The sequence below is a fragment of the Pleurodeles waltl genome, chromosome 4_1 (genome assembly GCF_031143425.1).
Source record: "Pleurodeles waltl isolate 20211129_DDA chromosome 4_1, aPleWal1.hap1.20221129, whole genome shotgun sequence".
In the NCBI taxonomy this organism is placed as follows: domain Eukaryota; kingdom Metazoa; phylum Chordata; class Amphibia; order Caudata; family Salamandridae; genus Pleurodeles; species Pleurodeles waltl.
The window spans coordinates 206,621,034-206,646,228 of NC_090442.1; the positions used below are offsets into that span (position 1 = coordinate 206,621,034).

The window sequence follows — 25,195 nt, forward strand, 5'->3', positions numbered from 1 at the left end:
CGGAAGTCCTCATCCTCGGCAACACCCCGTCCGCCTGGGACGACTCCTGGTGGCCCACGGCCCTCGGCACCGCACCGACCCCCACAGACCACGCCCACAACCTCGGCTTCATCTTGGACCCTCTTCTCACCATGACCAAGCAAGTCAACGCCGTGTCCTCCGCCTGCTTCCTCACCCTCCGCAAGATCTTCCACTGGATCCCCGCCAACACCAGAAAAAACGTGACCCACGCCCTCGTCACGAGCCGCCTGGACTACGGCAACACCCTCTACGCCGGGACCACAGCCAAACTCCAAAATCACCTGCAACGCATTCAAAACGCCTCGGCCCGCCTCATCCTCGACGTACCCCGCAGCAGCCACATCTCCGCACACCTGAGACACCTGCATTGGCTCCCAGTCAGCAAAAGGATCACCTTCCGACTTCTCACCCACGCACACAAAGCCCTCCACGACAAGGGACCGGAATACCTCAACAGACGCCTCAGCTTCTACGTCCCCACCCGCCTCCTCCACTCCTCTGGCCTCGCTGCTGTCCCTCGCATCCGCCGCTCCACAGCGGGTGGGAGATCTTTCTCCTTCCTGGCGGCCAAGACCTGGAACTCCCTCTCCACCAGCCTCAGGATCACCCAGGACCACTCCGCTTTCCGGAGACTCCTAAAGACCTGGCTGCTCGAGCAGCGATAACCCCCCCTTTTCCCCTAGCGCCTTGAGACCCGCACGGGTGAGTAGCGTGCTTTATAAATGTTAATGATTTGATTTGATTTGATTTGATTTATAACACTTCCACAGTTTCCTTTCCAGATAACTCTCCACATATCCAGTTCCAAAATGGAGAACAGCCAAGGTCACAGTCATCTTTTGAAGCAAAAAAGATAATTTATTAATATGGCAACACCCAACACATTTCACAAAACTCAGATTCGTTGATCAAGGATATATATATTTATATATATATATATATATATATATATACATATATATATATAGATATATAGATATATATACATATAATTACATATAGATTGCCTAGTGGCAGTCACCACTAGGTAGTGATAGTTAGAACCGAGTGATAGTTACCTCAGGGCACAAGTATATGATTGTTGCGTGTGCTATGTGTGCTGTGTCCTGATTGGCTATGAGTGTCCCTAACTACATGTGGTATCTAACTTTATGGTGTTTTGGGAATGCATGCAACCCTCTGGCCATGTGTGATTTATTAGGGCCAGTCTCTGGGGACCATTGTGGTATTGCTACCCATCTGTGGGATCTGATCTAGGTTTTCCTGCTTGTGCATTTTGCTGCCCGCTAAGTGTTACCCCACCTGTGAGCTACAATTAACCTCAGGGCTAGGTCTCAGAGCCTGTCTGACCACAAACCTACATGCTGGTGTTGATGGATAGTTCATAATGGAGAAATCTAACAATGGTAATGCAACTTTGTTTGTGTAGAACAATGTATCGCTGAGAGCATCAACATCGATCAATCCAATATTAAAATTCACAGCTCTAATTGAATTTTTAACTACACCATAAAACCCATACGCCATGACAGTCACATTGTCAGCACCTTGTTGTCCCACTTCCCTCGCTACTTCTACTCTACCCAATTTGGGGACTGCATTCTTACAGCAGGAAACCCCCACTTGCAGGAAACCACATAAACCACAGTAATACAATGAAAAAGGGCACCAAAGATGTGCACTGACCAGTCAGCCACCAGGGGAGCCAGGAGAACCAGAGTCAAAGTTCCATTGTTCAAGTCATTGCAAGGTATAAAAGTGCAGCAAGATGCACCAATTTTTGCGCACTCCCCACTCTCCACAGCGGTCATCAAGTCCAAGACATACCGATGTTGCATCACCATGAGGAAGATGGCTCTCAGTTCTTTCTTGATTGCATTAAGGCTGAGTTAAGTACTGTTCATGATTTTCAGCATGCCCCATCGGATTATTTGCAACCAGCTGGCATTTGCTTTTGTCTGCAAGGTGAAGAATGGCATAGACCCTCCCAGCAATACTTGGGCAACAATGAACAGTCTACATTTCTCTGGAATGTTCTTGTACTGAGCTCAGCCAAAATAATTATCAGTTCTTTTCCTTCAAGTCTGATGCAACAGTGGTGTTTTCTTCCTCATCTGGTGCTGGTATAGTTCAGAAGATCTCTTTCATCGATAACCAGGGTTGGGGTATGTATGACGATGAGGGAGCAGAGACCAAGCCATCAAGGGACGAGCTCGCCACATGCCAGAAGGTGTCCATCTGCGTGGAAGTACACCATTGCATGTCCTGAATGTGCAGTATTGTGCCACAATTTTCATTCATGTCCAGCGGATTGGTTCCTTTGCCTCTGAACCATAAGGGATACAGTGTGAGTTTCCATACAATTAGGGGTTTGCCCCTTCCCTTCTATTTATGTGTAGTGCAAGTGGGATGCTAGTGTTGAGTGTAGTGTAATTAAAGCTGATATGTGAGAGCTCCCTATGCAGGTGCAGTGTCATTTTTTTATTTGAATCGATCAGAGTAGACTGTTCTTTGGGAATGCATGGTTGCAGTAGCATGCCTAGAGAAACAGTGTATGTACACATATGCAATACATCTTGGGATGCATCCAGAGGGATGTCTCTAGCCCTATGGTGGTTAGAGCTTTGACAGTTTCAACCGTTCAAAAAGTTGATAACGCAGTTCATGTGTGGGGGGGGTGCTATGGAAGGTTTCAGCTGTACTTCAGAAAGGTGGACCCATGCATCTCTCCCTTCCACCTGGAGGGCTGTAGGTGTTGTAAAGATTACTCAGTCCTTTAAATTTGGCTTGCTTTCATTTTCTCACAAAGTTCCGAATATAAACTTTCTGACAGGTTGAAGTACTTGATATGGTATTTCAATGGTGGTGTACTTGGAGCTCTGAAGGGTGACCTGTTTAGATAAGAACTTGGTGGTGTTGGTTACATCTGAGAGATACACATGTAATTTGTCCCCTAGTGCTTGACAGCTAGTCTCAACATTCACTTTGGTCCAGGTTTTGGGGATTGTGCCCTCATCAGTCTATTGGTTACTATCTGGTGTGGTGTGAGGTGGTGATCGCTGCTTGGTGTGTTCCTTCGTGCAAACAAGGCTAGGGGTAATCATTGGAACCACTTTTATTGAGGCTGGTACAAATTTCTACTTATTTTATTTGTTAGCAGGCTGCTGAGCCTCTCAATGACACTGTTGCCTTGGGGGTGGTACACTGAGGCTATTTTATGTGTAATCCCTAATGAGGTACAGATGTGGTCAAACATGGAGTTAATGAAATGCTTTTACATTGTCCAACTGGATGACTTCTAGTGCCCCCCACCTGGGTATTACCTCTCTCACTAGAAATGTTGCCTCTGACTTGACATTGCGGTGCATGTAGGGACCAGATTTGATCCACCTAGAGTATGGGCAGACCACTGGAATTAGGTACCAATAGTTAGCACATCAATTGATTATGTCAATGAAGTTGATATGTAACGCCCTGAAATGCCTTGTTGGTCTGGGGATAGCCGAGCACACAACCTTGAGAGTAGGTTTAGGGAAGTTTAATTGGCAGACGGAGTATTCGTTAAAGAACACTGTCAGTATTTCAGAGGGGTTGGGAACAAACCAGTTGCTCTGAAGTTCTGCTATCATGTTATCCTTGGTGTGTGTGTCGGTAAGTGTAGTTAGGGCAAAGCTATGTTGACTAAGCTCTGCAGAATGACTTGCTTCCCTGTGAGTGTGTGCCTGTATATGAGGTAATGTGTGGTCTACATGCAGCACCTGGCTAACCATCCCTCCTTTTCCTCAGGCAATGCAATTTCCTGCAACTCCTTCAAGTGCAATCGTATGGTTTCTGTGCAAGGATTATTCTGAGGGGGTTCTGTCTCTCATGCCTGTTCTGCAAGGAGCACACAAGCCTTTTCAACCATACTGTATGATGTCCTCTTTTCAAATTGGTCATCTAGTCCATTCCCCCTGGACACAAAATCCTTGCCCATTGTATGCACAGCTCATTTTACCACCGCCACACGTTGAGGCAGGCTCAGTGCACTGATGAGTAACTCTAGGAGGCCACAGTGTGCCACGGGTGTTCCTTCTGACTTTAAAAACCCTCATATTTTCCACCTTGCTATGCGTGAGTGGACCATGGTGGTGACATAGAGTCAAAATAAATTGTTACCGCCTTACCGAAATTTTAGGCTTCTATTAGTGTGGTCACCTGTGCTGAGAGGTAGGGGAGGAGAGTCAGCTGCGTGATGACCTGCAGCTTCTCTGAGGGTGTGTGGCTATGGGGCATGACTACTGCTGCCCTTGTATGTTTTACCCCGTCTCTTGATTGATCATGGAGGAACCGTCAATGAACAGTGCCTTACTATCTGGGATGGGGTCCTCCTCAGCCTTCTTGATCCCCTCGGGGTGTATGTATGTTGCACAGTTATGGGTCTCCTCCCTTTCTCGAACCTCATGTGCTAAGAAGGTGGCTGAGTTCCCTAGGTGGCACCTTACTACCTTAAGAAACAGCCTAGAGAGGAGCAGCTCATAGCCCGAACCCTGGTGCATAGTCAGCATTCCGAATGTTCTTCATACAGCATCAGCGGTGCCCCCATCACGATGGAAGTTCTTTTGGCAAAGGCCACTGCTACTAGCTCCTGCTCACATGGGGAGTGACCCTGCATGACATAGTCTAAGTACCCTGTGTAGTATGCAAGGGCTTGTGCCTATTTTTGAGTCCAAACTGCTGACATGACTTTCCCATCGCAGTGGCTTAATAAGAAGCATTCCTTCCTATAATCCAGTGGTCCTAACAATGGGGAGTGCATGATCTTGGTCTTGAGTTTGCAGAAGGCTCCAGTTTGATCCGCTGACTGGCCTCTGATATCAGTTGACCCAGATAACTAACTTCTTATTATACGTACTGCATCTTCCCCTTCTCTACTTTGTACCCTCTCTTGGCAAGTGCAGTCAGGAGGGTTATCATGTCCTGACAACTCAGGTCCTTGGAGGGATTGCACATCAAGATGTCATCAGCACTCTGTACTAGGGTGCTATCTGATTAGAAGTTGGCAAGGTCCTTCCTCAGTATCCTAATGAAGATGCTGGAGACCTCACAGTACCCCTGTGGTAGTCTCTGGTATAACAGCTGAGCCCCTCAGAAAGTGAATACAGTCAGGTACTGACTGCTGAGGTGCAGCAGAATGCTAAAACATGCATTTTTGATGTCTACCACAGAGAAATAGCGGGCTTCTCAGAGTATGTTGGTTAGTATGATGGAGGGGTCTGGCCCCACAGGGAATTCCTGGACCTCAATGTCACGGAAGGGGCAGAGGTTCTGGAAGATCGCAGGGGGAGACCCGGACGTGGAGGACCTGCTGATCAATTAGTGCTTGCATTGTGGGTGCTATGCCATCATCAGCTTCCTTGGATACGGGGTACTGATGCACCTGGGGTAGAAGGGCCCCTTTTTTGTAAGGTTACATTTACTGTCTCAGAGATATTGATGAGCCCCACGTCAAAGGGACACCACGCCCATAGTTCTGTTGGTACCACCGACAAGTCATCGCTCCTGCCCTATTGTCAATACCACCATTGGCAATGGAGTCCCATTCCACAGCTTTATCCTAAACTTAACCATGTCAGCGAAGACAATCTCTGAGGCTCCTGGATACTCACTGAACAGTTGTTCATCAGTTACCTCCTGTATATGAAACCGGGTGTGATGAAGACGATACATGCCCACATGGTGTCCGCTTGGTCAATGGCCAGCAGGACCCCATACTCAAACCGCACCTAAATGGCCTCCAAGCAAACCAGTGCTTCATCTTGGGGTTCTCTATCAAGGTGACTCTCCTGGTGGAACACAAATTTGCGGTGTAGCTTCAACCTATGGCTCTGCAGTCCTGGTCCATTAGCGATGATTGTGAGGACTGTGTTTGTCAAGGTCATCAGATCGACGGGTGCTGCTCTTAACTGCCAGTGTGTTCAGTGTGGATGAGAATGGGGCTAATCCCAGGGGTTGAACAGGTCATTGTCCCATCTTCTCAGAAACGAATGGTCATGTTTAGTTTGGGTATTAGGTCTCTCCCTAGGAGATTAGTCATGGATGAGGGATGATATAGCAGCCGTCCATTCATGCAGCTACCTCCCACGTCTACCTCCAGGGGTTTTGTGAAGGGGACCTTCATGACCGTGCCGGAAAACACTTGAACGTCCATGAGGTCTTTGGATAAGGGCACAATCTCTTCTTCTGAACACAATTTTGTTGCCCCTGTTTCTATTAGGAAGCAATAGGGTATGTTATTTACCAATACTGTCACAGTAGGCTCCTCTTCAGACTATCGAGTTACTGACAGTACTGGGGACACAAGAATGGGTGAGTGTGTGTCATCCACCCGACACAGGGCTGACCCATGTTGGTTCTACAGCGGATTTCGCTGTGGGAGCTGAAGGAGGAATGTGACTTGGTCCCGACCTTGGAAGTCCCCTGTATAACTTCCTCGAGCCCTGTCATTATGTGCTATGTTTTTTCTGAACCTCTGCGGTGGTGCCACCATTGGTGCTGCTACCTTCTGTGCCAACTCGGTCACAGCTGTTCTGATCTGGACTGTCTGCGCCCAGCTCAGAGATCTTGCAGCAGTGACCTGGTTCCATCCTAACCACTTCTTGCACTTCCTCTCTTCCCTTCTTGCCTTCACCTGCCTTCTCTCCCATCTTAGGAGGCTCTGCTGCATCTAGGCGAAATTCCAGTTGGGATTATCCTTCCCCTATCTGATGCAGTACTCTGCTATAGCCATATCCTTTTGCTCAAACGACCCCCCTTAGGCCAGGACTGGTGAAACTGGTTTCCCTTCATAGTCCATTCTGCCAGCAAGTGGTTTAATGGACAAGGAAAGAATTCCCCATCATTTCTTGCCACTAACTCCTGAGGGGTCACCATGAAATTGTCATGCACTTGAGCCCATCAGCACCCTCTCTCATTGTTGGATCCCAGAAGGCTTGGATCCCTTTCCACACTGCCACTATCAATTTCCTTGCTAGGCATGTGTGATCTTCGGAACCAGTGGGGGTGGATGTTCTCTGTACAGCTTGGGTTAGGTGACCTGATTGCACCACTCAGTGACGTTGAGCTTTGGGGAGTGCTAGTGCTGTACTGGGGTGGTGCGGGGAGTCTTAGGCCCTCATTCTGACCTTGGCGGGCGGCGGAGGCCGCCCGCCAAAGTCCCGCCGTCAGGTTACCGTTCCGCGGTCGAAAGACCGCGGCGGTAATTCTGACTTTCCCGCTGGGCTGGCGGGCGGTCGCCTTCAGACCGCCAGCCAGCCCAGCGGGAAAGAGGCTTCCACGATGAAGCCGGCTCGGAATCGAGCCGGCGGAGTGGAAGCTGTGCGACGGGTGCAGTTGCACCCGTCGCGTATTTCACTGTCTGCGCAGCAGACAGTGAAATACATGTAGGGGCCCTCTTACGGGGGCCCCTGCAATGCCCATGCCAGTGGCATGGGCACTGCAGGGGCCCCCAGGGGCCCCGCGACCCCCCCTACCGCCATCCGGATCTCGGCGGTCCGACCGCCGGGATCTGGATGGCGGTAGGGGGGGTCGGAATCCCCGCGGCGGTGCAGCAAGCTGCGCCGCCGCGGAGGATTCAATGGGGCCGCGGTACACTGGCGGGACCCCGCCAGTGGTGCCGGTCCGACCGCGGCTTTACCGCCGCGGTCGGAATCCCCATTGGAGCACCGCCGGCCTGTCGGCGGTGCTCCCGCGGTCCTCCGCCCTGGCGGTCAAAGACCGCCAGGGTCAGAATGACCACCTTAGTGTCTTTTGGCCTGTAAGTCCTAGATCTAGCAGCCCACTGTTCGGTGGGGCCCCCTGGGCTACCTTGACCGGCGGTTTGGTGTATCCTAATGCAGGGATAGCAGGCTGTGAGGAGAGCACCTCCATACCTTCACAGGGTGAGGGTGAGGGAGGGGTGGACCCCTTGCCTGCTGATGGTGGGTCAGTGTTATTGGTCTGGACTTCCTCAAAGATGGCCCATATTTCTAGTAATGCTTTTCGTTTGTCCTTCTTTTGCGCTGTGTATTTTGTTTGTATGTATGTTCAATTATGTTGGTGTTGAAGGTTCCCTCTTTTGGCCAGGGGAATGTGTGCCTTGACGTGTGCGTGTAACTCGTTGCAGAACTTGCTGAGCTTTTAAGCCTGTGTGGGGAATTCATTTTGCATATGCTTTAAAGGTGACTCCATGACAAACTTAGATAGTCTTCTTGAGGGATAATTACTCTTTTTTAACCTACACTTCTAGGGGATTTTTTTATACGCATTTTAACTTTTCTGTTTTGATAGAAGTTTAAGTTTTATGTACACGGGTATTACTAGTTGTACTCTGGTGAAGGGATAATGTACGCAAGGGGATTACTAGATCTAATGAGCTCAATGTTATTCACAGATGCATCAAAATAAACATTTAGGAAGCACAAACATCAATGCATATAAAGAATCACAATCCTAGGAAAAAGTGCAACTGTTAACTTCTACTATCTTGAAATGTGGCATCAAAATAGCGAGCCTTACATTGGCATTAAATAGCAATTTTGTGAGAATCATCAATGTCCTCATAGCACAATAAATTATTGGCAAAATATCACACTTAAGACAAACACAATCATATTCAATTACCAGCATCACAATATCAATCTGACACAATTTCAAACTGGCACAAAAGAAGGTTGACAAGGTGCGAAAAATAAAGGGAGAGGCCTGTCAGGAATACCTTAGCCAGTTCCTAGTGTATGTTATCCTGTGACCAAGGGAAGCTATGCGCAGTGCTCAGGATTAAGAGAGTCTGATAACGCATGCACAGAGAAGAGTAACTTCAATGCCCATAGACCCTTCTTCGTCAAAGACAAGTTACACCTAATCTCCTGGATCATAATTGTTCTAGATCCCTAACAACCAAATTACACCCTATGTCACAACCAGGGGCCCCGTGTACCGTCTGTGTCATTCCTCAGTGGTCTAAGCGAACACACCTCTCACTTCTTTCAAATGCTAGCAGTGTTAAGAAACCGGTAGCACTGAGAAAACCTCTTTAGTCTAGTAAGATCGAAGTGTGGGCCCGATATCACACCCAGAGCCTATATGTACCATCCGTGTCAAACCCAGTGGTCCAAGTGATCAGCAACCCAAAATAATAAACTAAAAAACAAAAGATTCACTTTTTCTAATGAGGTGACTTTCGTCTTGCAGACATGCTTTTTCCTAGGTTGTCACACGCCAAATGCTAGGACTGAGGCTCTGAAGTAGTCTCTTACTCTTCTGACGGTGGCTTCAGAATGGACCTCTGCCCCACGGATTCAGCAGAACTTCCAATCAGTTGTGGCACCTGCTCCCCATTCTTTGTTGAGCAAATGTGAATCCGTCAGGGTGGGGTTCCCTTCCTTTGGTTGCAGTTGGGTCTGAAGAACTAATCAGTGCCTGGCTGGCTCACCAAATGCTTGAATTAGAATTTACCTTAAAAACAAAAGACAAGAAGCCTCTGGCAAAACAGGAATGCTTTGTTTAATGAAACAATTCGGCCAGGAGAGCAGTTACTGAACCGGTGTCTGAGGACTGTTTCTTGTTATACATCGGATTGAAGCAAGTTTTTATACATTCCTCTGAGTGCAATAAAACCATAAAATACATTATTTTCTTAGAAAAAAATCTGAACAGTTGTCATGGAGTCATGAATACACTTTCAGATAGTGAATGCAGGGGAGCCTCGACCTGGTGTGGAGACAATGTGGGCCAGCAAGAATGTATCCAAATGTCCAGCCTGAGGGGTGTGTAGTCATTGCGTGTGCTGTGTGTACTGTGTCCTGATTGGCTATGTATTCCTAACTACATGTGGTATCTACCTTCATGGTGTTTTGGAAATGCACACAACCCTATGGCCATGTGTGTTTTATTGGGACCCATTTCCAGGGACCATTGTGGTGTTGCTGCCTATCTGTGGGGTCTGATCTAGGTCTTCCTGCTTGTGCATTTGGCTTCTGGCTAAGTGTTACCCCAATCCTTGACCTGGCAGTCATTATCCTCAGGTCTAGGTCTCAGAGCCTGCCTGACCACGTACCTACATTTTGAGGTTGGCAGAGAATTCACGCTGGAGGAATCTAACAATGGTGATGCAACTTTGTCCGTTCATAAAAATGTATTACTGAGCAAACCAACATTGAGCAATCCAATATTAACATTTATATTCACATTTGGCAAATCTATATGGACAGTCAAACAATGTGAGTGCAGCATCTACCTACCCCTCAGTGTTTATTATAGTTCAAAGCACATCAGTATGTGCTTGTGGCACAACGTTTGTTCTATCAAATAGGGTTGATCCGCAAGATCAGTGGGAAGCAAAGTGATTCAGAGACTCCATCATTAATAATTTACACCAGGCTGTCACTTGCTCTTTTTATAATATTAGATTTATTCAGCAAATATAAGTGACATTACAGTTGTAATGCGACCAGCAAAAAAGTACAAATCATCAAATTGATTGTATGCTCACATTAATTGCCTAAGAAAACAATACGTAAGCCAAATTAAAAAAGAATATTCAAATACCCAAATAATACTATCAAGCACAGAGTTCTGCACTTAAAGATCAAAATGTGTTAGTAATAGAAACTCAACATCCAAATATGTGCACCCATGATCACAGTATCACTCTGTAACTTCTACCTGCTGCCATCTTGTCAGCATCCCGTGAGGCAAAGTTTTCCAACAGTGCTATTAATCTTGTATCCAGATAGTTCAGTCATCATCTTTTTACTTTGTTCCACCCCTTTTTTCCCAAGCATCACACAGAAGTATATGGTTGGTGTAACTGTATCAAATCTTCAAGGAATCACACCTATAAGGTTTTTTAGGATTTGGAGGAAAGCCGCTCGACGTGTTCAGCCTCTCTCCTTCAGTCTAGGCCGTGGCAAAATTATATTTATGCTGTTGTAATTGGCATAATTTTGCATAACAAATCTGAGATTATGCAATTATGACACTCTATAACCCTCATTTAGAACATGGCGGGATGCCCCGCCGACAACCGTGCTGACGATCGACGGAAGACAGGCATCCTGCCATATTATGACGCCTGGAGCCTCACTGCCATTGATGGCGGTGAGGGTCGCACATGTGCCATGCTGGCGATCGGTGGAGGGGGTGGATGCTGCTCCACCCTCACCGCCACGTCAGTCCAGACACCGCCACGCCTATAATGATGCAGTCATAGGCGTGGCGGTGTACGGAAACGCGGCAGTGCGGGTAGAGCAGCATACTAGGAGCCTGTTCCCTCCCGGAGCAGCACTACAGAACAGGGAAGTGCAGCCCGAGAGGGAAGGGGGGAGGGGGTGTGTGTGTTGAGTGAGTGAGTGTGTGCATGGGGGTGTGCGTTTGTGTTTGTTTAGGGGGATGTGTGTCTGCATGTATGAATGTGTGTGTGTATGTCTATGTAAACATGCGTGTGTTTTTTGGGGGTTAGAGAGGCCTAAACGGAGTTAGGGGGTGGGGATGGTGGGGGGGGTTTGGGGAAGGCTTACAGGGTGATCGGGGGAAGGAGAGGTAGGATGGAGGATTTTGGGGTTCGGAGGGTGGGGGTTGGGGAGGTGTCCAGGGGCCTGGGGGGTATTTAGGGGTTGTGGCAGTGGGAGGGCTAGCGTGTCACATACTGGTGACAGGAATGAGTATTTCTGTCACCAGTATGCTTTCCGCCAGGGATTACCTGGCAGGGTATTCCGCCAGGAAATCCTTGGTAGAAATGGGATCATTATCCCACCGGCAATCTAGGCTCCACTGCTGGGTCAAAAGTGGCTACCGTCGGCCCGGCAGTCGATTCAGGCTTGGCTTTGCAGCCGGTTCACTACTGTTATCTTTATATGACAGTGCGGTCATTACTGCCATGTTCTAAATGATGGCCTATCAAACTTCAGGAAGAAATTGTCATGTGAGAGGTACAGTTCGAGAAATTTCTGATCAAAAGTGAGATTTCAGGTACATTGTTTTCCCAAGATGGCCATTTGGGGAGTTTTTAAGCAAAACACTACAAATCCAAATGTGAGCATTTTGGTGCAAGCTGCAGATCTTTTAAAATGGGTGGTCAATTAACATTTCAGGTAGATATTTTACCCCAGCCGACCCAATAATATTTTAGCATAAGATTCCAAATCCGAATTCAAGAAGCAGGTTTTTTGAGTGTGAGTGATCAGATTCAACTCAAAATTATAATTTTTAATTACATTTTTTCCCAAGGGACCGTTCAGATAATTTTTGGAGCATGAAATGCATTTTGGATAATTATGCGTAGTTTTGCAGTAAATTTGCCTAATTACTTTACAGCAAATTAAAAAAGGATTGCACATACCTATTCCTGTTTCAGAACTAATATGGGCTAATTACCAACCATCATACCCACAGCTTTCTGTTAGCTTAAGCCTCAGTATTCCATAAGGACATCACAGATGCTCAGCAGCCCTGCGTGCCAAAGAATGTTTTGCTGAATAAAAACACACACAGCATATACACAAACAGATTCCAGTTCAAATCAACACATCAACAATCATATTTGTTCTCCTCTGGTCTATGTTGTTCTTCTTGGCTGATCTTTAGTAAATCATCCTGCTTAGATACTGGGAAGAAATATCTTGACGCTTTGAAAGAGCATTGATTAAAAAAAAATTAAGCTGCAACTGACTTGGCTTTCCAATTCTGTAGTGTCTATTATTTTATTATTCATTTTACTTCCAATATTTTAATGCATGTAAGAGAGAGTTTTTAGTTAGCAAAAAATCGGGTGCAGAATTAAACATACAGAAATAACACATAGGCCTGAAAACAAGAAAGAAATGCTTTTTTAATTTCTGTGCTTTCTTTGTTGTCAAAAACTCAAGGCAACACTATCTGTGGATTTCACTTGTGGAATGCATCACTGAGCATATATTTTAAATGGTTGTCATTATTGACCTAGGTCAGCAATGTATTATGAATAACTGTTAATTCGATTAGAAATAGCTATATGTGGAAAAATATATTCTTTTAACCTTCACACTTTCATAAGGTCAGTAAATAAATACAATGTTATTTTGAACTCACAAAACCTCTTTCTTTAAGAAAGTTGGATAGAAAAGGTGTATAGGAACAAAAATATGATGTGCAAATAAGCAGTACACTAACCATAAACGTTTTCTCTTCTATTCTTTACAACTGTGTGAACTAGCATCCAGTAGATAGTTTAGTTGCAATGTGACAAAATGATAAATGAAATGTTTAACAGCTGCTTTGTTTAGATAGATTATTCGATGGAATCAGTCCTGATTGGCTGGACCAATGGAGGAGGTGAAGAAAGAAGTTACAAGTTATCTTGCTTGTTTATTATAGAATGCGTGCTCACAGGAGCAGGGGAGATGGACTTGGAGGACGGACTGACACTCAGACACTCTCTCTCACTTTCCAGACACTTTCTGAGATATTTTTCTCAGACTCACTTTGAGATTTTTAAACTTGACACTTAGATTCATTCTGAGACTCTTTGGCTGAAACCTATTTGCTTTGGAAACGTTATTGAGTTTCTTAATGCTTGACATCTCTGATTTGCAAACTCTTTATGAGTATTAATGAATTGATTATTTTCTTCATAAAAAACATTCTTTATATTAGACTAGGGATTTTAATTGCATGGAACACGCTTTATGCATCGTTCTGCTTTTTATTGATTCTAATGATCTTTGATTATTAAAATGTGTTTTCTGTCAATAAAAGATGAGATACTAAAGACTGCTAATACATTTTCTGTATTATCTTCCAACTCTCATCTTTAACTCCTGTAAAGAAATGCAATTGAAAAACGAATAATAATTAATGTTTTTGATTTTCAGCTTCTCCCTGCTTACTTATCACAAACGTCCATTACCTTGTGTCCAGTAGAAAGAGGAGATATTTAATGGGTCATATTTAAAAAGTAATTTATTTCATGTCGTCACTCTTACAAAGTTGGTAGCAGAGGGAAAGGTTAGGCACTGAGACACAGTAGCTGCAAAAAAATAAAAGTGCCCAAAGTAGATAGATGCCCAATTGCCCACATGCCATTAGCAAGTTATTTATTTGGGGTGTAAAGCATTCTGCAGCATGGTTGGGTCTAGTTCTCATTATTCAAAACCACAAATAAATAAAAGAAAGAAACAAAACACATATAGATCAATAATCTGCCCTGAAAGACAAATAATGAAACAAGCCAATGTTTTTAGGCCGACAACAAGCTTGTAGAAACAAGTACGTTGACTGTACATTTTTAGAGCACGACACTAGCACAGCGACCGTGAATTGAATGTGACCCATCACAGAACTCAACATGTGATGCCCAGTTGGTCTTTCTTGGAGAGGAGATGTAGATGGATCTGATAGAGACTCAGGTTTTAGATGGAACAGTCCTTTTGTAACTTCAGCTAGGCTCTCAGTTTTACAGTTCTGGATCACGGCTGATGCAATATTTTGACAATGGCCAAACTGTGGCACTCAGTGGCAGCAGAGAAAAGGCTAGCTGTTGGGAGTGTTTTCTCCTACGTTGTGTAAGTGTCTTTTTGCACCCTAGTCCCTATGTATGGTTGACTGTGAAGCATACAATGTTTATTATTCATTCATCCATCTCATCCTTCCGTCCACCCATTAGCCATCAAATGTTTATTTTGCGGACTTGTGCACAAAACAGAAAACTAAAGGGCTGTTGCATAACGAAACTTGAGGGGGACACCCTGCAGAGTACCTGGATGGGGCTGCCTCTCCCTGGACCCAGTCAGGGACCTGCCATCCATGCACATTGCACTGTGCTGAGGAGGCCGCCTGGAGTTCGGAATCACGGTAACAGTATGGCATAGTATAAACAGACATAGATGCCTAAAAGAGTTTGAAAAGGAACAAAGAGTGGAAAGTACTCTTCTTTTTAGGTATATGTCCATGCGCGATCAAGCAAAATGAGGTCACACTGCAGCTGAAAGGGGACGATCTTCCCACATGCTGTATTTTCTTTCTGGTGGAGAGGATGACAGCTGAAAAGGCCAAGTGATGTGGCAGGCTAACTCATAGTCCCTAATGTATGTAAATAAGTGTGTATTTTACATTTTTTATTTTTGTTTTTTTTGCGGCTGAAGATGTCTCTAAGCAAAACCTAAAAACAGAATAAGAACCTGATTACTGGGGCGTGGTGATTCCGATCATGTTGACATGAATGTTGTCTCCTTCTGAGGACCCACAGAAAAATCAAATGTTCTACTCACTCACTGAAAACTAAACAAACATCAGCTGTGTATGCTAAGTTGTTCTCAATAGGTCTATGGAATAAAGTTTATAAAATAGGTTTGCTGTTATTTCTGAGGTGGTTTGTTTTCCAATTTACCTGCTGATTCATCATTTACTACTGAGGTTCTTTGCAGTTAAAAATGAACACCAGTGATTTCACTAATGGCATGTCACATCTGACCTGCAGATAACTGTGTGGAGTTCCAGATCAACAGTTCCTACTTCAATAGATCAGCAAACAACACATCACCAGTTATCGAATTTTGGGAGTAAGTAGACTTCCATGTCGCTATAATGTGTGGATGTTGGGATTTACTTGGTGTTTGCCCTAATGGGGCTATTGGATACTTTTGTCACATCACATTGTTGTATTGGTATTTAAAATATGTACAGCTATCATTGTCACTGTCTGACGAAGCTGCAGCACCCCAAAAGATAAGATAGCTTACAGGTAATCACTGTTTTATTTCTGAAAAAAATAAGCGCAGGTGATCAAAATGTTTCTTTGGAGGCTGTCGTCAACCTTCACCACTAAAGCCACCCACTTCACCAGAGAGACAGGCCACTTCCTTCAATGGTGTCTTCCAAAGCTGAAAGTATCACCAGTCTTAAGGTGCACGTGATTCCTCCTATTTCAAGAGGTATTTGGAGGGGTTCTTATTGGAAACATATTGAAAAAATAGGGGCAAATGCAAAAAGGGATCCTTTGTAGAGAATGAAAAGGACAAACGCAATTAGAGTACAAAGTACCACTCACCCTTTGGTGTCAGTGTCACTTCACCTGCTGCCCTAAGGATAGCATTGTCCATCGTTCTCATTGTTAGGGAATCTTGGATGCAAGTGCAAGTGATATAGCTGTTTCTTTGTGTACGGAAAGTGTGTACTGTTACCATAGATGTCCAGAGTGACTCAAGGAAGCTTACTCTATCTTTAAAAATGCAAGATGACTATAATTAATACCTTCATGTTGTAAAAAAGCATAACTTGACAAGGGACAGAGCTTTGGGGGGGAGTGATCCCCCAAATAAATGCATTCTTGATGTAACAGGTGGGTCTGTATGCCTTGAGACGAGTCTGGTATATCTGTTTTATTTTTTTCTCATCGTCCTGATTCCACAAAGTCATTTTAACGTGTTAATTTTTTCGATCAGTACCTTAAGTGTACATAGCAATCAGGTTAGCAAAAAAGTAGTACATCTGTACCTACAATAGTACTCTTTCAAAGGTTTCAAGGCATGCTATTGGCAAGCAAACATCAAAAAGGTGATGGGAATAAATGCTTATAAATAGTATAGGCAATCTTTCAGGGTAGCATTCCAACCCATCGTTTTTCACCCACTGTGCAACACTTTACAGATGGCCAGATTTAGGAGTTTGCAGAGTAAAGGAATACACTGTGGCTGAAAACATACAAATCTGCCACCCTGCCTTTATTCCACCCAAATTTAGAGGGTCCACTCACCCGGAGGGTAATCTCTGTATATTAGCATAAACTGCCTTTGTGACAGTTGTGTCAATGTAGGAAAAGTCTGACAGTGGGTCAGGCAAATATGACTGATATTACTCAAACTTTTCAAAAGGTTTCCATTTTTCAGGAACAAAACTTCCAAAGTTGGGAAAACTAATAACCCTTCACAGCATGACATGTTTTCCAATGGAATGGGGTCACTTTACTTTTACTGTTGATCTCCACCAGGTATACCTGGTGGTGATGAACAGTAAAGAGCAATCTGACCTCCCACTCTAAATGGAGGAGGATGTTTTTATTGGAGGGAGAACCTTGAGTTTAGTAGCAGAGTACTCTGTTGCTGTTGCCATGGAGTACCTTGTCCATCAAACTCCAAAGCAGCCCAAACTGGCATATCAGTAATGACTCTGCTTCTCATGGGAACCTTCCATCATAAACCTTGGACTTCTCATCCATTCGCTCTGTGGCCAACTGCTTCTTTTATTGGACATTCTCTGATTGGTTTACTTTCTATCCCTCTACAGTTGTTGCTGGAACTATTTTTTTAAGCACCTCATGGGAATGCATGTGTTTTCTAGATCACAACTCTGCCACTTTCCATGTTATTCTTCTCCCCACACCTCATCCATTACTTTTTTTGCTTGTCCCGCTTTTTTTTTTTTTTTTAATATTCCCCACACCTGCTTCTCTGCTGCTCACCTATCCTTGCCTGACCCCCAATATAAGAGGAAGAAGCCTTTACAATTGCGGTCTTTACCACAGAGTGCCTTGACCACGCAACCTTCACCAGTCAGTTAGGTACCACACAGGTAAGTAGTATGCCTTTACCATCCAGGTAAGTATTTTCTTAAGTAAATTATTATATTTAAGAAATAGAATTAGGTTTGGGGAGTGTTAAAGGTAGGTAAAGGTAATTTTAGGCTTTAAGGGCTGGTAATGTTAAAAGGAGGTACGTATAATTTTAGGGTTTAAGGGCCGGTAGTTGTAAAGGGAGGTAAAGAAAGGTAATTTTAGGATTTAGGGGTGGTTAGTGGTAAAGGAAGGTAAGGATAATTTAAGGTTTAGAAGTAGTGGTTAAGGGTGGTAAGAGTAATGATAGGGGTGCACAGTGGTTAAGAGAGGTAAGGGTAATTTTAGGGCAGGGTTGTGGTTAAGGATAAATGGTGGGCTTAGCGGAGGGCTGTAGTTAGGGGGAGTAAGGTTAATTTTAGGGTTTAATGGTTGGTAGTGTGTCCCCCTAAATGTATAAACAATATATTAATCAAAACATATTCATGGCATTATACTTAGATTACATATATACATTCAGTATGTCACATTTAGGGCCTGATTCTAACTTTGGAGGACGGTGTTAAACCGTCCCAAAAGTGGCGGATATACCACCTACCGTATTACGAGTTCCATAGGATATAATGGACTCGTAATACGGTAGGTGGTATATCCGCCACTTTTGGGACGGTTTAACACCGTCCTCCAAAGTTAGAATCAGGCCCTTAGTTTCTTATGTGGAAACCCTAAATATTTGGCAATGATAGAAATAAGTTCAAAATTCAATTGGAAACTTAGCAAAATAAACTGAAACACAAAACTAAAAGAGTAAGCAGATGGTAAAAACTAAAAGAAATGCGCTTGATCTAATTTCCTTCCAGTGATTATTCAAACATCTGACAGGATAGCAAATTACTAAGGTGACAAGCTGCACTGCAGAATTCACATTCACAGAACAAGAGCATTTCCACTATCTAATTGAGAGGATTCCACACACTTCACCCTTCATTCTAGCTCGAAGGTCTCAGCTATAGATGCAAATCTCATTACCATTTTCAGTGGGTTCTGAGTACTCTAGGCCTTTTGCGCAATATGGGACTAAACGTTCTAATAAGAATAGAAACTCAAAGACACAGGACCAATGTTATGTTGTGTGAATTGTATTTATTTAGGTCTACACAGGCAATGTTTCTTGGTGCTGTAGACACACAAAACACAAGTCCTCATAGAGGTATATTATGTGAAAATGCTAAGTGGACTGAAAATGATCCCAACCTAAACTAAATTAAAGGTCTGAAAGAAACAGAAAAGGAACTACTTATTAAAGAGAAACTTTCTGAATTTGATCTCCACATGAAGTATATGATAGAGAAGGATATTATTTTACTGTTGCAGTTGAAGACACTCTCCTTAAATGGCAGTCCTTGGTATTGGGACTTGAAGTAGATATTCAAGGCACATGTATGCAGTCTGTGACCAAGTGCGTACAAACTGCATTGATTCCCAGAATACGTGCTCATGGTATGAACTGTATAGTGAATGACTGTCATAGCATTGAAGGTGATCCTGTGTTTAATAGGCAGACACTACAAAGAGTTGGTAGCAGAGTAATAAGTTCATATCCAACTAATCCCTTTGGCAGCTGCGTTTTGTACTAAATATATACTTCAAATATGTAAAGCCTGAGCTACAAGATAAATGGAATTGCCATATAAAAGTACTGAGGTGTTTACTCCAGAAGAATTCAGGATGAATGTTAGAAATTGATTTTCTGGTTTCAGTGGCGTACCAAAACATAACCCCCCCTTCAAACTACCTGTAAGCAGCCCCCTCCACCTGGACCCAGTCAGGGGCCTTACACCCGTGCAACTGTACTGTGCTGAAGAAGCCCCCTGGAGCGCGTCTGTGGAGGCCCTTGTTACACCACAGTCTGATTGGCAGAGGTATACACCCTGTCCAAGCATTAACAACAATCCTAGTCAGGGTAAGTAAGATACACACTAAAAGTTAACCTGTGCTCATCCCTTGGGCACGTTGCACAGAACAGTCACGCTGAACTCTAGAAGCAATGTGTAAAAAATGTGTGCAACACTTACAGTAAAATAGTGAAAATACCATACAAAAATATACCACACCTAGTTAGAACATTAGATCTTAATTTAGCAAACAAAACAAGACCACAATGACAAACATCCAATGAGTAGAAGTCAAGATATACATTTTAAAGATTAAACTTAGTTGTAGTGCCTAAAAGAATAAAGTGTCAACCGTGGTGATCTGGTTAGGCTAGACTGGGTGAAATCCAAAAGTTCAGGCCAACCGTGATGGAGCGCGGGAGGGATACAGTCCCAGGCAAGTTCTGCTGAAGTTGTATCTTCTCAGAATTGAGCCTAGAGTCCCATTTGTAGGAAAGTATTTTACTGGGAACAAGGAGAGTGGCGCTGGCTATGTTCCGTAGGTGGGAACAGTCGGGCATCATGGAGGGGTGGAATGGAGCCTCACAGTCATGAACAGTGACGCTTGCTGTGCGAAGAGATGAACTTGTAGCAGCTTGCTGATTCTTCAGGCAAGCGGTGTGGTTCCGGTGTAAACAGGCCCGTTCATAGTCACAAAGACCCAAAAGCTTGATTTCAAGAGCCAGAAAACACTTTGAAGGGCCCAGGACACAAGAGGTGCTTCTTGGCGGTCAGGAGCCCAATGAAGACTGGTCCAGGAGCTGTGGGGAGCTTGTTATCTCCCTGAAGCTCAGTTCAGGAGGCCAGCGGACTAGCCCTTTGAGTCACTATGGGGTCCTGGGTTCAAGATGGAGAATTGCAGGTACAGTTGTCCCTTCCCAGGTTAGAGGGCAGCAGGCCAGCTCAGCAAAGCAGGAGTCCAGCAGAGTAGTAGCTTGGACAAGGGCAGTCCTTGGAGCAGCACTGCAGTATTTCTTCCTGGCAAAGTGTCTATAGGCCCAGAAGTGCGCTGAGTTGGTAGGGTCAGAAGTCCAATTTATACACAGTGGTGCCTTTGAAGTGGGAGGGACATTAAAGTATGCTTTGAAGTGTACAGAGGTCCTCCCTTCCTGCCTTGGCTCCATAATCATTACAGGGGGTATACAGCCCTTTGTGTTGAAGCAGGGTACTGCCTATTCAGGTGTAAGTGTCGGTTTTTCCCTCCCATCCTGCCCAGGCTGGCCCATCAGGATGTTGATTGCCAATGAGTCACATCAAAGAGTACTTTGTGTGTGGCTGTCTAGAGGGAACCCAACCTGAGCCAAACATGTATTCAGAGACAGGCAGAGGACACCAGACTGTTAAAGTAAGAAAATAACAACTTCCTAAAAGTGGCATTTTCAGAATTACAATTTGAAATCCAACTTACTATAAGAATTTAAATTGTCATTCCAGAGACACCAAACTTTGGGGTACCCATGCCTTCCCAAATGGAAAGTAGGCTTGCAAATTGCAATAAGGTAATGCCAATGTATGAATGAATGAATGAATTGTGAACTTGTAAAGCACACTGACACTATGTAATGGAGCATCCTAATACTACACTGAAGTCCTGCCTTAAATCAGTCTGAGAGTGCTAATGGAAGATAAACAGTTTAGAGGATCGGAGAGTAACAGAAATATTGCTCCAGATTTGATAAATCAGAGATGCCTGGCAAGTTGATTCCATGCCTTGGTGCACAAGAATGAGAAGGGTTTACCCCCACACACTTTAAATCCTTCGGGGGGGCTTAAGAAAATTTGTTTGAGAAGATCTCACTGTTCTTTTAGTTGTATAGTGGGCGAATCTGGCCCTTAGATATATGTGCTCAGTGGCTCCGAACATTCTAAAAGTCAATAAAAGGATTTCGAAAATACCCATTTTACACACTGGAAGCCAGTGTAAGGTTTTCAGCGTGGCCAAGGCTGATGACCGTCTAGGAAGTTTCAATACTAGCCTGCCTGCTACATGATGCACTACCTGAAGTTTATGAATGGCTTGCTTTGAGGATTCTGCATAAAAACTATTACAATAGTGTAATCGGGGGTTATCAGGGTAAAGGCCATTGTTTTCCTTGCAGCAAGTGGGAGATAATGAAAGAAGTTTCTCAAAGGCTATATAAGGTTAAAACACATACAAGCTGTAGCTTGGAGGTAAAAGGACAGGGCAGCATCAAATTTAACTCCAAGATTTCTTACGACCTCAACAGTGGCAGTGGTGGGTGGGGCATCGAGTTCAGCCACCATTAGGCTGGTGCAAAGCTATTTGACTTGCCAAGCCAAAGTCTCTGTTTTCTCAGAGTTGCATTTTAAATGATTAACTTGCATCCATTGGTTATCCTACAGAAGTGCAGTAGTGAAAAATTAATTTCTGAGTTTTTCACTACTAGGACTTGCAAAACTTAAAAGTACCTGTCCTACTTTTTAAAAACACTGCACCCTGCCCTTGGGCTGTATAGGGCCCAGCTTAGGGGTAACGTATGTATTAAAAAGGAAGTCTCTGGCCTTGCAAGAGGGATAATTTGTCAGTGTAAAACTGCACTCACATGGTCTGCAATGGCAGGCCTGAGTCATGTTTAAAGGGCTACGGAAGTGGCTGACACAAGCAGTGCTGCAGGCCCACTAGTAACATTTAATTTACAGGCCCTGGACATATGTAGTGCACTTTAAATGTGCCAATTGTGGGAAAACCAATGTTTCCATGTTTCAAGCAGAGAACACATGCACTTTAGCACTGATTAGCAGTGGTAAAGTGCCCAATATCCACAGGCTGCAGCACAGGTTGCAGGCCCAGCTCTCCCCTTCTTCCTGCATTGCTGTTGCTTCTGTCTTCTCCATGCTTCTCTCGCCTTCTTTTGAGTTATTTCTCCTTGCTTTTCTCTCATTTCCCTGTTTTCTCCCATCCTTCCCCCCATCTTTTGTGTGCAGTTTCCTTGCTTTTCCCTTGGTCTCACTGCTTTCTCTTTGCTTTTTCCCCTGTTTTTTGTGTGTGCCCTCTCCTTGTTTTTAGCTCATCTCCACTCACTGCTTTCTCCTTGTTTTCCCCCATTTTTGTGTGCTTTCTCCTTGATTTTCCCTTGTTTTCACTGCTTTCTCTTTGCTTTTTCTCCCATTGCTGCTCCCGCAAGCCACCCATTATTTTCAGCATCATGCCTAGCCCCACCCACCATCTTGCAGCACCCCTCCCGCCACCCAGGACCTATTTAATGGAGGCTACAACATGACCCCATTGAGCAGGTCACAGGTCCAGCTCTCCCCATGCTGCTGCATATCTCTTGCTCCTGTGTTCTCTTTACTTTTTACTCGTTCTCACTGCTTTCTCCTAGCTCCCCCCCATTTTTTGTGTGCCTTCTCCTTGCTCTTCCCTCTTTTCTTCTGCTGTCCCCTCACTTTTTCTGCTGCTTTGTTTGTTCCTTCTCCTTGAATTTACCTTATTCTCAGTGCTTTCTCCTTCCTTATTACCATGTTTTTTTAATGTCTTCTCCTTGCTTTTCCCTCATTTTCACTGCTTTCTCCTTGCTTTTTCCTCAGTTTATTGTGTGCTTTTACCTTGATTTTTTCCTCATTTTAACTGCTTTCTCCTTACTTTTTGCCCTGGTTTGGTGTGCCTTCTCCTTGCTTTTCCTTCATTTACACTGCTTTCTCCTTGCTTTTTCCCTCTCCACGCAACTCTGGACCATCCTCTCAATTCCGGAATTCCGAAGGACCCTCAAGAGCTGGCTGTTCGAATGAGTCTCTGGAATCTGTAAACTCCTGGATAATATGTTGGGTGATTACCCATACAAACCCTGATTGATTGATGGTTGATTGAGTCTTAAAACCAACACAAACAGGGTCAGAAAAACAGAAGGAGAAAGTTAAAACGTTATGGGGTGACCTTGCAGAAAGGGCCACCCCATAACAACAAACTAAGAATATGTGAAATGTGTCCTTTATAAATCTCTTGGCCTGTCCAAACTGGTGTCAGAATAAAATGCCTAAGATGGCCTGCTTATCAAGATGGAATGATTGATGTTGTCAAAGGCTGCCAGTGTTAGAAAACTGGCGAGCATAAAAACTGAGAGATTATGGTTTCAGATTGGAAAGAAACATATCCTCTCGTTTAGTTGGCTACACTCAGCATCCCAGCCTTTGCACATAAGAGGCAATGGATGCTGTAGATGGAAGATAATTTCAGATAGAGCTGTATTCCATTGGCATTCTGATGCATTGCATTGTGCCTCTCATCTGTGAAACCCCAAACATCCACTTATAAAGGCTAAACATGATGTTGGACAGTATCAACATTTTACACTGGTTGTAAGTAAATTAGGTACATCTGGATGATCACCACTGGATAACATTACTTAACACAAAGAAATAAGATGAAAGTCACTCCATAGTCTAACTCACTCCCAACCCCAAAGTGTTGGGGCAAGATGGAAAACAGCACCCTTCAGACAACAAGCCAAATGTCACTGAGAGCAAACAGGAACACCAGACATCCACATCCAACATGAACAAACCACTGTTCATCTGAAGAGTGTTCGTCTTATTTTTTCTCCAGGGTATAAACTCAGACTCAAAGCATTTCAGAAGGGCTGGAGATATATAACTATCTGAAACTGAGGAATAACTCATTTTTATATCATCCTCACCAAATTGAACCTTGAGTATCTGTATGAATATTACTCATATCGACAGGATACAAAGATGCCATCTTGTGGGAAGGGGATAGAGTTTGGCCTGATTCCAAAGTAGCTGGCTAAATACCCTGTCCCAGGGAGGAAGTGACAATGACAAGTATTTCACCACAAGCATCACTTGCCATAGAGAATCACATATTACACTTTTAATGTTCAGGGCAGATCATTCCTACAAAAACGAAAACATTTACTTTTGTAACCTTTTCCAGGACACAATGTGCATGATACCTAAATGTCCTGCATTGGGAGGTTCACAGCACAAGCTTTACACCTGCTTTGTCTTGATGTAATTCCAAACTTTAGCAATCTTCAGTATAAACCGTGAGTTTATTCTTGTGCCATAAAGAGGATGTAAATATTTCAAACAAAGACGAAGGGAAAGAATAGTTAAAGCGAATATTAAATTTGACGTCAAAATTAATTTTTGGTATTAATCCCACGGGATAAATTTAAAGCTTAAGGGCTAAACTCACAAAATAGTTTCCCAAATGTATTTATGGCTTTCTCCTGAGAAAAACTAAGGGACTGATTTAAGAAAAGTGGTGCTACTCCTGCAGAGTACATAGGGGCCCCATTGTATTCAATGACATGCCCCCTTTTAATGCCTGCTCTGAGCAGGCGTTAAAAATACAGAGAAAAATTACTCAAGGAAATCGGTTAGATTTCCTTGCACAATATTTTTGATCCCCCTAACGGGGGAACGCCCCTCTTGCATACATTATGCCTGACGCAGGCATGATGTAGCGCAAAGTGTTACAAAGTGGCGCAATGCATGCATTGTGCCTCTTTGCCAAGATAGCACTGCATTTTTGGCCATTTATCGCCACATTAGCATTAAATAAATTACGCTTATGTGTCGTAAGGATGGTGCTAGGAGCTCTTAAATCCGTCCCTAAGTTTTGCAGGCATAATTCAAGCCTGATTTACAAAGCATGCAAGAGACTTGAACGCATGCGAAATATAACTTTACAGAAGACTCTGCCATGCATAGACTA

At 44.0% G+C, this 25,195-nt stretch overlaps 1 protein-coding gene across 1 annotated transcript in view; it reads left to right on the forward strand.

Moving 5' to 3' along the window:
* The window catches only part of LOC138287580 (sodium- and chloride-dependent GABA transporter 2-like), a 769,612-nt gene that overhangs the window by 376,794 nt on the left and 367,623 nt on the right, over positions 1–25,195 (forward strand). The window contains exon 5 of the mRNA XM_069228139.1: positions 15,494–15,575. Within this exon, the coding sequence (XP_069084240.1) occupies positions 15,494–15,575 (82 nt within the window). The remainder of the gene's footprint in view (positions 1–15,493; positions 15,576–25,195) is intronic.